The sequence below is a fragment of the Equus quagga genome, chromosome 15 (genome assembly GCF_021613505.1).
Source record: "Equus quagga isolate Etosha38 chromosome 15, UCLA_HA_Equagga_1.0, whole genome shotgun sequence".
Lineage (NCBI taxonomy): Eukaryota > Metazoa > Chordata > Mammalia > Perissodactyla > Equidae > Equus > Equus quagga.
The window spans coordinates 70,817,459-70,831,535 of record NC_060281.1 but is presented as its reverse complement, the minus strand read 5'-3'; the positions used below and the strand labels follow the sequence as shown (position 1 = coordinate 70,831,535).

Below are 14,077 nucleotides of genomic sequence, written 5' to 3'. Positions count from 1 at the left end.
TTCTTAAGCTTCTAAATACCACTAAATAACCAAGAAGTCACCCCTTGAGTCACAAACCTTCCTTCAATTGATTAAACAGTTGAATCTTCGTCAGGATTTATTTTCTTCATTTTTCTTTCAAAATGAAGGCAGAGGAGATCTCACTCATGAATCCAGCCTTGAAGACATGAATCCCCATCACCAGAGAGATTTATAAAGATAAGATTAAGAGGAAAACTCCATCTGCCTTCAAAAGTGTGTGTGAGTGGGTGAGTGTGCATGCATGGGCAAGTACACACACGAGAGAGAGGAAGGAAAAGGACACAGGAGGGAGAAAAAAGAGCAGGAAGAGAGATTTGTGGAAAAAGAGAAGTAGAGGAGGGGCAGAGGGAGAAGATAAGGGGATTGGAGAAGGCAGGAGGAAAATGAGAAGCAGGGAGAGAAAGACAGCTTGGGGAAAGCAGAAAGAAGCTTCAGTTGTGTCATCTGTTAATCTTTGCTGTTTCATGTACCCAATTCCTCCATCTTGAGGATAATCGTCACGTAAAAACAGAGAGAAAAGAACCTCTTATTAAATGTTAACAGGTAATTTGGGCAAGTTGAATAACATTCTTCCAAGCTAGGCTCCAGAGGCTGGGAGGTAGTCAAGAAAAGGCCTCCTCCCTTGGTAAGCTGTTGTCCAAGGCCATATCCTTAGCGATGGCTGGCTCTAGATCAAGCAGCCTCGATTTCATCTTCTGCAGTCAAAGCCACATTTGCCGCCTGAATGCTCTTCTCTTCATCAGTCTACCTGAGCCCTCGTTCAGGATGCAGAGTGAGTAAGGATCTGTTATCAATTAATAGTGAGGCATCCTGATAACTACAAGAGTAAAGGAATCCAATCAAACCCAACGGTCCTTTGCTATTTCTATTTAGCAAACTTTCTCGAATTATTTAAACATATGAGGGAGGATTCCTGTTTTCTCTTTTAACCACCTGACCTTGACTTCCCAATTTCGTCATATGGTTAAATTATACTTTCTCATACTAACGTTTCTTCCTGAAGACACTAAATCTGAGGTTCCCAAACCCTGAGCAGAGACACCCCAGGGCACTGCAGCAAACGCACAGGGCACTGTGGCATATTTTAAAATTTCAAGGGAAACACAGCAACGCCTGGTGGACACCACACAACTACTCGTTTGAGGCAATTCAAGCTTAGACTGTACTACATTCCTTTCAATAACATCATGTCTTTCCAAAGCTAGGTTCTGGCTACCGTCATGACAAAAAGCCAGTACTGTGCAAAAATCAAAAGCAGCATAGGAAATGAGGGTAGCGGTGTTCAGTAAGATTCCAACGTTTGACAAGCTGTGCAGCGCCCAAGAGGAGCATACAATCTAATAGTAAGTGATTATGGTCAAGAATGAATAAAAAAATATTCTCTCAATTAATGGGTATCATTTTTTTTCAACCAGCTACTGAATTGTTAGGACAGAAGTATTAATTGTTTGGGCCTAATTACTTAATAAACAAAACTGTTAGCTATTCTTTTGGCCTAGGGGCACCATGAAAAAATAACTGAGACACTAAAAGTGCTATGAAACCAGAAAGTTTGGGCACCTTGGTGCTCAATACTTTGAGAAGATCATTTTGCATTAAATAATCTTTAGACTTTTTTGTATACATGAATGGGATTATATTGCTGACATATGTTTCCAGGAAGTCACACTTTCAATTATTCTATATTCTTGGCATATTCTTTTATGGTGATTTTTGAATTAGAAACAATAGCCACCATATGTAAAGATATTCAAAAGTAAGCTGTTCTACAAGGCAAAGAGACATTCTCTTTTGTCAGTTTTCTTCACTGAATGGGGTGAGCTAAGGGGAAGCAGAACTGGTCTGAAAAGTAAGAGAAGACATTGGGGAGAGCAGGGAGAGATTGGTTATTTTCCAAAGAAATGGACACTCATAATTAAAATGTAATATAAACTACTCAAGAAAGAATTCCCAATCCAGAGCAGACACTTTGTGAAATTGTCCAGGATTAGCGAAGGAGACGATGCCCATATCAGAGTTTGCCGGCCCACTCTGAACCAGGCTTTGTTCAAACGGAGGGGGTTCTTTACCTCCATTTCACTCTTCTTGTCAAGCTTTTCTCATAAAAGTTCATTTGCCATTTTTCTGTTGAAGATGCAGACTTTATTTTCGCACACAAAATGAAGAAGTTCAAGCAGGTATTTATTTTACCTGAACTTAAGAGGAAGAAAGACCAGCTGGCTGGCAGAGGAGCACCACCCCCACTCTGAGGAGAGATTCCCCTGACATTCCTGCCCCACGATCACGGAAGAGAAGGCAAAACAAGACCAAGGGCCAGCAGCCTCACTCCCATCATGCCACTTAACGTTCTAACTCTTGTCTGCAGTTCACCATCATAACGCAGAGATCTCCAGTTCAGTTTGGAGTACAATCTTATGCTCTCATTTCAAATTTAAATGGTATTTGCCTCACTTCAAGTAAATAAACTTAAAGGCAGGAGATGATAACTTATTTATTAGCCAAAAAGTCATTGCCTTGACTCTAATAAAACACCACATTAACACACAGAATGAGGCATTGCCTATTTTATTTTAATCCTGGTGATTCTATTTTTACTGATCTAAATGAGAGCAGAGAGAGAGGAAGAGGGAGCAGGAGGATGAGATGAAGAGAAGAGACAAAACAAAACACGGCTTTTCCTAGCATCCTTTCAAGTTCTATAAGTTCCGCTCTGTGTCCTCTGGCCCAAGTCAGGAACACTCCACACATTAACTGCTTTCATTGGATTAGACTGTATTCATGTAATACTAGAATTCTGAGAACACGGCTTTTCTCAAAATACTCTAGTTCCTAAAATTGTCTGAAGTCAAAGATAAAGAGACCTACATCCTTGAGGAAAAGGATCCCTCCAATCTTCCTGTCATCCTTGTGCTCAAAATAATTTCAGAGAAAAGACATCATCCCATATGTTAGATGAAAAAACAGTAGTTACTACGGACTCACCAAGAACTGGTACAACTTAAAGCCTTAAGAATCTAAAAAGGGCTGTTAAAAACTCTTTATTTCAAAACTTGTATTCTTGCTGGAGTTTTATCTTGTGAAACTTGTAACGACTTTCACAGGCTACAACCCACATTTAGAACAAGGGCAACGAGAGACTCAATATTTCCTAAAGCAAAGCAGGTGCCCTGACAGCCGCAGTGATCACGCAGTAAGAACAGGGAGGCTTACTAATCCTGTCCGGCTGGGCTTGCTGCTCACGGAGGAGGCCACCGAGCTCACGGAGCTGAGAGAGGAGGCGGACGGGCTGCGCTTCAGGCTGGCAGGCGTGGTTGCCATCACTCGCCTCACGGCAGCGGCCTTGGCTTTGGCTGGTGTAGTGGAAGGGAAGCCAATCTTGGTCACTTTGTGGACAGGAGCAAACAAGCCATATTTGGGTTGACACTGAAAATACCTTTAGAGAACAACAATAAGAACAGTAACAAAAAACAACTTAATTACAAGAAATCACAATTACAACTAAAATGCTCTCCTAACTCATAACTCATGACTGGTTTACTGTGAATTCTACCAATAAGCTGGGATGATACCCAGTGTGAAGCATTTACGTGTATCTAGGCTGATAAGTAACCTCAATAATGTTTTAGAAAACATGCTAATAAATAACAATGATAGAGAGAGATGGAATTATTCATCTGTTACTAAGGTTCTATGCAAAAGGAATAAATATTTCTACCATCTGATAAACATACATAAAGGAGACCTTAGTAATATAGTGATCCCACTTCATAAAACCATGCCAAACAAAGGGAAAAAGAAATCAAACAAGCACCTAACTCTGGCAGATTCACTAAAGGTGGAGAAATCTCAACCAGTACAGTCAGTTCTCAGACTGACACTGGAGACCATATGACTCTAGAGAATTACAATGTCTTAATATCAAGAAGGACGGCTTCATAATTGTTGCAGCACCAAGAGGTTTTATCTCCTCAAGGCATTATCATTGTATTGGGTAGATAAAGCCCATATGCTTACAATGAATTTGGATACTCTTTTTTTTTTAATTGAGTTATGATAGGTTACAATCTTGTGAAATTTCAGTTGTACATTAATGTTTGTCATTCGTGTTGCAGGGGCACCACTTCACCCTTTGTGCCCACCCCCCACCCCACCTTTCCCCTGGTATCCACTAAACTGTTCTTAGTCCATAATTTTAAATTCCTCATATGAGTGGAGTCATACACAGATTATCCTTCTCTCGCTGGCTTATTTCACTTAACATAATTCCCTCAAGGTCCATCCATGTTATTGCAAATGGAATGATTTTGTTCTGTTTTATAGCTGAGTAGTATTCCATTGTATATATGTACCACATCTTCTTTATCCTGAATTTGGATACATTTTATAAGTAAAATGTTAATGACAACACTTTATACTACTAATAATGCATCATATACCGTACCTATGCCCAGTCTTCAAAATATTTTGAAAAGAAAGTGTGGGAAATTTCTCTTGCATTCATTTGTACATTTAATTTCCACCCATCTTATCTCTGGGAGGTGAGAGTGGGGTTATCCTCACAATGGAAGAGGTCTGCCTGCTATCTGTTCTCTTGCCACAGGACAGAATTCTTGTCATCAGATACGAAGACATGTTTTATGTTCTTTGCCTAACAAAGGTAACTTCCTTCTCTTCTCTCCCCGACCCCCAACACCCAGAAACTCATTCAGAGGTTGAGTGCTATCAAAAAGGAGAGGAGCCAAAAGGATGACATATTTCCTTTCTATTTTGAAAAATAAATTGAAAATACTATATATGATACTATAATGGTGGATACATTTCATTATACATTTATCAAAACCCACAGAATGTACACCACCAAGTGTGAACTTGGACTTTGGCTGATTATGATATGCCAATGTAGGTTCATCAGTTGCAACAAATGTTCCATTAGGTGCAGGATGTTGAAAAGGGAGAAGCTGTGCATGTGTGAGGCAGGGGGTGTACAGGAACTCTCTGAACCTTCCTCTCAATTTTGCTGTGAACCAAAAACTGCTCTAAAAATAATAAGAATAATAAAGTCTTAAATAAACTGAATGCCTATTCAGAATCTACTCAGATGCGTTACACATATTACTAAAAGAGACAGTCAAAAGAACAACTCCAGTTCTAGTGGAGGAAAACAATCAGTAGAGTCGTCTTAGGAAATAGAAGTGCAGCTCTTCAAAACACTCACTTCCGTTTTATTACACACAATTGGTGAGATGTGCTGAGCACCTTTACATGCAAGAGGGAGACAAGATTCCAATTCCAAACAAACCTGGTTCCAGCCACAGCCCCGTCATTCTTCCCAAGAGGCTCGTCTAATTCCACACCACACCATTCCCCCTTGGCAAAGTCTGTCTCCCCAAGAAACCGGACTACACCAGCCTTAGTGCCACCAACCTGGAAGAAGAGAATGTGCAAATGACGAGATGAACATATTTCCATAGCTTAATCCTTTGCTGCTGCAACCAAGAACTAAGTACTGTGCTCCATCACTTCTATCAGCACCTCTTCTCTCCGCCTTCTCTTCAACTCTCTGAAGACTTCTCTCCAAAGACAGGCAAACTTTACCTGGGTGACTTATATTACCAGAGTAATTTGATACCTAATATAGTCCAATAATGAAATAGTCTATGTAATATGGAGTAATTAAGACTGTCCATCAAATTAATTATTCCCTTCCTTAGAAAAATACTTTATAAAAATACTCCAGAGGGATTTTCCTGCTTCAAAATAAATGTCTGCCACAAAAATAAAACCCCTACATCATTAAAGGAACACAAAATTCATCCGCAGTCCCTACACTGTAACAATTGCTGTGTTTATTCTCTCATGTAAAGGAAGCAGTAACATATACATATTATCACATTTTACTTTACATGAACTGTTCAAAACTGTGAGTCTTTTTAAACGTTTGACTCTTTGTCCCATCTATTGTTTAAATAATAGCTAAACATTAATTATGTCCACAATTATCCCACCAGCATTTATTAATTATTCCTTCCTTTGCCTTAATTTTTCTATTTCAAATACTCATTACATCACATTCTCTGTCACGTGCACATGAGAACACACAGATGCGTCTGAGTCTTTCCACAGGTTCACAGTTCAGTCTCTGCCCTCCTGCCACGGCATTTCAATTACTGCAACTTCACAATCTCTACCATATTTGCTACTGCTCATTTTCCTTACTACTCTACTTCTTTGGAATACTCTTCGATTTTCTTACTTTTTTCTAAGCTTCTTTTGTCTTACTTTTGGTTTTTTTACATCCCCAATTTTAAAAGAGGTGGATCACTGCAGGAAATTAAGACCATTACAAGCAAAAAAATAAAGGTAATACCTGTATTCTCAACACCCAGACACAGTCACTGCTGGCTGTTTAGTATTCCACAGTATAGATGAGTCACAATGTGCACCTGACTCATTTTTCATTTGGGATGTTCACCTTTTCCTTACTGATTAAAAAAAACCCTCTTTATACGTAATGAATTTAAATTAATTCTTGAATAATCAATACATTCTCATGGTTCAAAAATTTTAAATATAAATATGTATCGAAGAAAGACTCTCCCTTATTAAACTCTTGTCCCCTATCTGCCCTACTCCCACCATCACAGGTGTAACCACTATTACTGATCTACAGTGTGTCCTGCCTCCCAGCATTTCCTTAGGCATACAAAAGCAAGGGCTAATTTGGCTTTTTATTCCTCCCTGTTGTTTTTACACTAAAGCCAGTGTACTACATGCACTGCTCTCTGCTTCGCTTTGTTCCATATCAAGACATGGAGAGCTTCCTTCTTTGCATTTACAAGTGCATGTCACTCCACTGTATGGATGCACCCAGTTTATTAAATCAGCCCCTACTCATAGACATTTAGGTTAAGTAGGTTTATTTGTTTAACCAATTTAAAAATCATTTTGGCTAATTCTTAAAAAAGTACAATGGGATTGCGTTAAACTTAGATTACCTTGGGAAGGTAATTAATCTTATTGATCTTTATAAGGAACTAGTTTTTAAGTTTTTCCCCTTTTGTTTGTGATGTTCTCTATTTAATTTAATTCACTTTTTATCTTTACTATTTCCTTTTTGTTACTTTTGGTTTATTGTTCTTTCCCTCCTAATTTCTTAAAACCAATACTAAGTTCATCCTTTGTCTTGTTTTTTATTTATTTATTTAATTAATTAATTTTTTTGAGGAAGATTAGCCCTGAGCTAACATCTGCCACCAATCCTCCTCTTTTTGCTGAGGAAGACTGGCCCTGAGCTAACATCCATGCCTATGTTCCTCTACTTTATATGTGGGACGCCTACCACAGCATGGCTTGCCAAGCAGTGCCATGTCCGCATCTGGGATCCAAACTGGCGAACCCCGGGCTGCCAAAGCAGAATGTGCGAACTTAACTGCTGCGCCACTGGGTTGGCCCCATGTCTTGCTTTTTCATACTCAAGATATTTGTTTCCTTTTTTTTTTTGAAGATTTTATTTTTCCTTTTTCTCCCCAAAGCCCCCCGATGCATAGTTGCATATTTTTAGTTGTGAGTCCTTCTAGTCGTGCTATGTGGGACGCCACCTCAACATGGCCTGATGAGCGGTGCCATGTCTGCACCAGGATCTGAACCAGCGAAACCCTGGGCCACCAAAGTGGAGCATGTGAACTTAACCACTTGGCCACGGGGCCGACCCCAGATATTTGTTTCTAATTTTTCCCTGAATACCACTTTCCTTGAGTTTGGGATGACACATTTTTTCCTTAGCTTTGTTTAACTCTTTGGTAAGATGGAAAACTTTAAAGCCTCAAAGCTATCTACATTTTCTCTAAAAGGAAAACTTCTTGTGAAACTGATTTAAGGACCTAAAGGATTTATGGTTTAAGATACTCTAGACAGGGAGGGCATGTAGGGAGTGACAGAGGGCAGGCAGCACCAGGACATTCCAGAAACATCCTGGTGTCATGACAGGCATCACTGAGGAAAGACAGAGTTGGAGGTTGGAGAAAACTCCATGGCAGCAAGTCTGTTGTGTCCAGCACTTCAGCACACAATGCCCAGCAGAGAAGGGTAGGCACTTGACACAGATTTGCTGCATAAATGAAAGGTGACCTTCTCCATTGGGACCTACATAGAAACGGCCCCTTTTCCATGTAAACCAACTAAAGGAAAAAGATATCCCATGGCTGAGGGTGAATTTGATGTCTCAGAAGCAGGCAAAGGAAGAAATATGCTAACACAGAGCATGAGCTCTCAAGCTGGACACATTCAAATGCCATCTCTGTCTATTAACTAGGTAAGTTGCTTAATTTCTAAATCTCAGCTTCCTCATAAGTAACATGGGGATAATTATATGACTTTTGTGAGGATTAAATAAAATAATCCACAAAAAATTGCTCAGTGCAGTGTCCGACAGCGTAAGAGTGTGTGTTAGTTTGCCCACACTAACAAGAGTACTAGTTCTAGATCTGGCACATTTGACTTTTTAACGCTCTTACTGGTATTCACAGAATCTACAAATAGTTGTCTATATAAAATTGGCTCAGTCTTCTCCATCCTCCTACACCACAGCATTCAGAGCAGCAGTCTAACCAACATGATCCGAGCAAAACACAGTACATTAGTTGAAGATGATGCAATCTCTGAAGATCTGTTGAATTCTTTGGGGGTGAGCCTAAGTTACTGTCATGACAATTGTTTTTCCAAGAAGTGTCTAACAGGCTGTGGTCAGGAAATTCTCCAAGCAAACCACAGGCTTCATTCAGGTCAGAAGCCTTATAAAAAATTACCACGAATAACTGATTAGCAACTATTTCTCTAAATGCAGGTAATATAATAGACATTTACCCTGAAAAAAAAATACCATGCCACAAAGTTTGTTTGAAATGCATGATTACTAGTTCCTAGAATGGCCAGTTTTCTTACACTTCTTCTCCCACCAAACGTGGAATTGTTGACTCATGTAACAGACAATATGCTTTCCTTTCCCTTCTAAAAGATCATTAGTAATTATTCAAAATATCTTCAACAGAGACAGAAAGTCACAGGAAGTCCTAAAATCACTCAAATGCTTTTCTGCTTATTTCACAGTTCACTTAAACACTTCTCACGTGTTCCAGAGAATCTTAATATGTACATTTACAATAAGTAAAAGCCACAATTTTCAAATCTATGTTTTAAGGGCAGATATCAAGATTATGAAAGAAAAAAATTTTCAACATTGAACCAAAAATATAGATTCCTATGGCAAACACAAATTACTACCATTAATTTTCTTTACTCTCAGAAAACAAGCATATAACTCCTAACACTGTGGTCAACCTAAGTCAAAATTAGAAGTTAATCTAAACTAGAAACTCAACTAAAGGAAAATCTAGCCATGTTCATGCTTTAGCAAATCTCAGATTTTTAAATTCTCATTCATTCATTCAATATATATTTCTTGAGTGCTTGGGCCCTTAGGACACAAAGATAAACAGAACACAGTGTTGGCCACTGATGGAAAGAGAAATTCAAATAATTCCAGTAAAAAGTGATAAGTACTTTAAGAGGTTTCTAAAAAATGCTGTGGGAACAGAAACATATATTCTTCTTTTAAACTCTTGTGAAAAATCAGGAACACTGATAAATTCTGCTGGACTCATGAATGGGTCCACAAACAGGAAACAGGAAACATTTAACCCTCTCTGAACTCTCCCATCTATTCATTATCAAGTCCCAAACAAGCCATTTAATCCCACCATGCCTTGCTTTATAAAACCATAAAACGTCCAATGAGTGGTAATAATGGATTATTTCACAGGAATTTTGAGAGCTATTAAATTTTGTGGGGTGGCTTCTTTATAGTATCATTTTGAGTCTCCAAATCTATAATATACAGTGGTAAGTAAACCCCCTTAAAAAACTAATATGACAAGAGCAGATGACGTATAACAGATATTCTCCCCTAACTTTAACTCTCCCCAGAACAAACAGGTAAACAAAAGATGACAATTATGAAGACACTGGTTAAAAGATTTAAAAAAGTTATGCTTAACTTGGACTTTAACTCTTGAAACTAATTTTGCCTTCTGAAAAATATATTAACTCCTTCAGGATCCAGTACCCCAAGAATACCGAGAAATAAGAAAAAAAAAAGGGAAAGGGTTAATCTGTTACCTCAGAGAGTGGGCACAGAATTGCTTAATATAAGACTGCAAGCACCAAATATTTGACATTTTAAACTATGAGCATGAATTCCTTTTAAAAAAAAATTTCACCTAATTAAATAAATAAATAAAACTGGATAAGATGAGGCATGTCTATAAAATGAAATATATTCAGTCATTAAAAAAAAAGGAAATATAACATGCTGAATCTCAAAACATTAGGCTAAGTGAAAGAAGACAGACATTAAAAACTACATGTTGGGGTCACCTCGTGGCTAAGTTCATGCGCTCAGCTTCGGCGGCCCAGGGTTTCGCCGGTCCAGATCCTGGGTGCAGACATGGCACTGCTCATCAGGCCATGCTGAGGTGGCGTCCCACATAGCACAATCAGAGGCACAACTAGAATATAAAATTATGTATGGGGGGGGGGGGGGGCAGTTTGGGGAGAAGAAGAAGAAAAAAGAAAAAAGGAAGACTGGCAACAGATGTCAGCTCAGGTGCCAATCTTTAAATAAAAAATTATTTGCCCAAACTCCTCAAAACACCAATGAAACAAAAAAAGCAAACAAAACTCAGTATTTTCTACAGTTACGGTTTTCAAAGTAGGCAGTTCAGGCAAACATATTTCCAGGGTTCCACAAATATTTCATTTTAAAAAATAGATTTTAACTGTTTAAACATTTAATACAAAACCAAGAAACATCTACCCCTACTAGCCCTGGGGTTGATAAAGTGCAGAATATTTAATCACCAGAGTCAGTTTCTTATGTGGCACTAAGATCAAAAAGGACTCCACGTAACCAAAATGATATTAGCGAAGTCTGCTTTTCTAATCTACATAAGATCATAAACTACAAAGAGTCTCAGGCTCAACATATTTTTGCAAGGATGTTTAAAGAATTCACAAATGCAGTATTAAAAGTTAGAAGACGTGATGTACTAACAGGCATTTCAACAGACTCAGGTCCGGGCAGTGGTCAGATCTTCCTAGCCCCAAGCCCCAAAGCAGGATAGAGTGAGCTGCCTCTTCCCCTCCCAGAAACTCCCAAGCCCCAGGGGCCTCCGCACAGTTCTCAAGGCTGGAGAGATACCAGCTTTGATACCTTTGGGTTAAGACACAGGCTGAGGTTTGCAAAATGAACCCTCATTTCACACTAATCAGCAAGTGCCCAGTTACTGAGCCCTGTAGAAAACTCGCCAGCAGTGTGAAAACAAAACCGCTGCTATAGGCAGACAGGGCACCACGAAGGGTTTTATGCAGGGGAACAGCATAATCAGATGTACAACTTAAATGGACAACAGTGTGGAAGTCCAGGCAAAGGTGATGATGGCTTAATTCAAGGCAGGGCACGTCCACAGGACTAGAGGAAGATGGAGAGTGACACCAAAGACATGAAATGCAACGGGTGGATGGATTATTTCATGCATTCCCACACCTCAAAAGTAGACATGGGAAAAGCACACTTAGGATTCCACCATCTCACAACTGAAAGCAGTGAGCAGGAAGAGGAGCATCAACATCGACTACGAACTGCTAAGATCTGACTACTGAATCTGGCTGTGCACAAATAGCAGGAAGCTGCCAAGTCCAGCTTCCCATTAGTAGTGCAAGGTTCTCTGCATTTCCTTCCCGGCAATCCTACAAGGCTATGCTGAGTCAGATTTAAGGCTTGTGGAAACTGCAAATGAAAAAAAATCCAAACTAAAATCAGAAAAAATAATTCAAATCTGCAGCGATCCTCACTGCAAAGGAATTAGGCTAAGTAAAACCTACCAGCTGGAAAAGATCTCCACATTCAGCTGAGGCCTCCAGAAAGAGTTTTTAACCTAATGTGAACATCTGGAGTCTTCTCAACTTTGGGCCGTACAAAATGACAGATCCTTCTACTAGTAACTACTGTATCAGCAATCAAGGTAAGGAGAGGCCATGGTAAAGAACAGCTTCCTCAGAGCACCCCCCACCCAAAGAGAATCCAAGAAACTCCCTCAGCCAGATGATACACAAATGCCAAATGTAAGTGCAACGTCACAACCAGACTCATAGATTCGGGGGTTCTAAGTCACTGGTAGGAGGATCTAGAAAAATAGAAGAAATCAAATTTTTAGAAAGAGCATACTTGTATACTGTTTGTGGGAACAAAAAATGGCTTTTTTGCTTTTAATTTGGCAATATCTATTACAATTTTAAATATTTATATACTCTTTGACTCAGAAATTTCATTTGTAGGGAAAAGGATGGAAACAAGCTAAATGTCTATGATTAGATTAGGTACTGAACTTCCAAACAGTGTGATACCAAATAGCAGCTTATTATTTTCATGGATAGTTGTATTTACTAGCACAGAAATGCCCCAAATCTATCAAAGTATATTGTGAAATGGTGTATATATAATATGACCCCACTATGTGTGTTTTAAGTTTATACGCTATTGAGAAATCTCACAAACATAACGTTGAACAAATGAAGAAAGACACAAAAAAATACATACTGGATGAATTGTACTTATTTAAGGTTCAAACACAAGCAAAATAAATCTTATGCATAGAGATATTTTTAAATTATCAGGCAGACTTTTTTTTTTCCAGTATCCAGAAGACTTACAGATTTACAGTATAAGATTCTCAGTGTAAGATCCCTGGGAGCAGCTCATAGAAAGAGAAAGCTTGTCACTTAAAAATAAAAGGCTAGGGGCTGGCCCAGTGGCACAGCAGTTAAGTGCACACGTTTCGCTTCGGCGGCCCAGGGTTCGCCGGTTCAGATCCCAGGTGCAGACATGGCACCGCTTGGCAAGCCATGCTGTGGTAGGTATCCCACATATAAAGTAGAGGAAGATGGACACGGTGTTAGCTCAGGGCCAGTCTTCCTCAGCAAAAAAAGCAGAGGATTGGCGGCAGATGTTAGCTCAGGGCTAAACTTCCTCAAAAATAAATAAATAAAAGGCTAAAAAGTCTCCTTCTCATATATGGTCATAAGCTAAGAATTCATCATACAGCTTACAATTCAGACACAGAGACAACCATGTTGAAACAGAACAGCTAGGTTTCTCAAGAACCTGACATCACATCCTTGAAGTCCCAAATATACCCAAAAACGCAGCAAGACCATCTCAAAAACATTCAAGAGTGATTAGTTACCCCAGGGATTCCTAGTCTGGAAAGAGGTATGCCTCTGAAAGTCAAGTGACCACAGCAACAACCCAAAGAAGCTCATCACATAGGACAGACCAAAGCAATCTTCAACTAGTAAGATCCATATCATATTGATGAGGACAAATGGCGACAAAGAAGCCAGAGAGAGAGATGCGAAGGACACAACTGGGTTTGTTATAAGCAACTCTGACTCACTGTCCTCAAGGATCCAGATATTACCAAAATCAGCACAGCTCACAGTACAGCTGATTCATCCCAATGGTGACTAGAAGCATAGGTGGGGGGAGAGGTGACAAGGGGAAGCCTCTCCAAGCCCTGACTGCCTTCCTCAAGACATCAGTGCCTGACACCTGCATATCTCAGAAGCTCCTATCTTTGGATCTTACAGAGATCAATGGCTGAACATCACACCTAATGCAGAAACCCCCTTTCCTGCTCTTCCTGCCATCAGAGGAAGAACTGAAGTAATATAGGGCAAGGTGCATGGAGAAGGCAGGCTAAACTCTGCCCTCTCTGCACGAGTTCAGCACGGCAGGAACCATGAGGGCACTGTGGGGGTACAGGGAAAATTCTAGACCAATCCTCACATAACAAGGATCTAATGATCTTACTTCCCTTAGGATTTTACATTTCTAAATCTAATATCCTTAATAAATTAATTTTGAAGTAAACGTCTTAAATTTCTAAGTCAAAGATTTCTATTAAACAGGGCAGCATGTTAAAGCAGAAACAACAGAAACTGA

At 39.4% G+C, this 14,077-nt stretch overlaps 1 protein-coding gene across 12 annotated transcripts in view; it reads right to left on the bottom strand.

Moving 5' to 3' along the window:
* CLIP1 (CAP-Gly domain containing linker protein 1) overlaps positions 1 to 14,077 on the bottom strand; it is a 113,986-nt gene that overhangs the window by 64,019 nt on the left and 35,890 nt on the right. For all 12 annotated transcript variants that reach the window (XM_046638952.1, XM_046638954.1, XM_046638962.1 and 9 more), the window contains 2 exons: positions 5,321 to 5,445; positions 3,232 to 3,454 (listed from right to left, as the gene is read on the bottom strand). In XM_046638952.1, the coding sequence (XP_046494908.1) occupies positions 3,232 to 3,454; positions 5,321 to 5,445 (348 nt within the window). The remainder of the gene's footprint in view (positions 1 to 3,231; positions 3,455 to 5,320; positions 5,446 to 14,077) is intronic.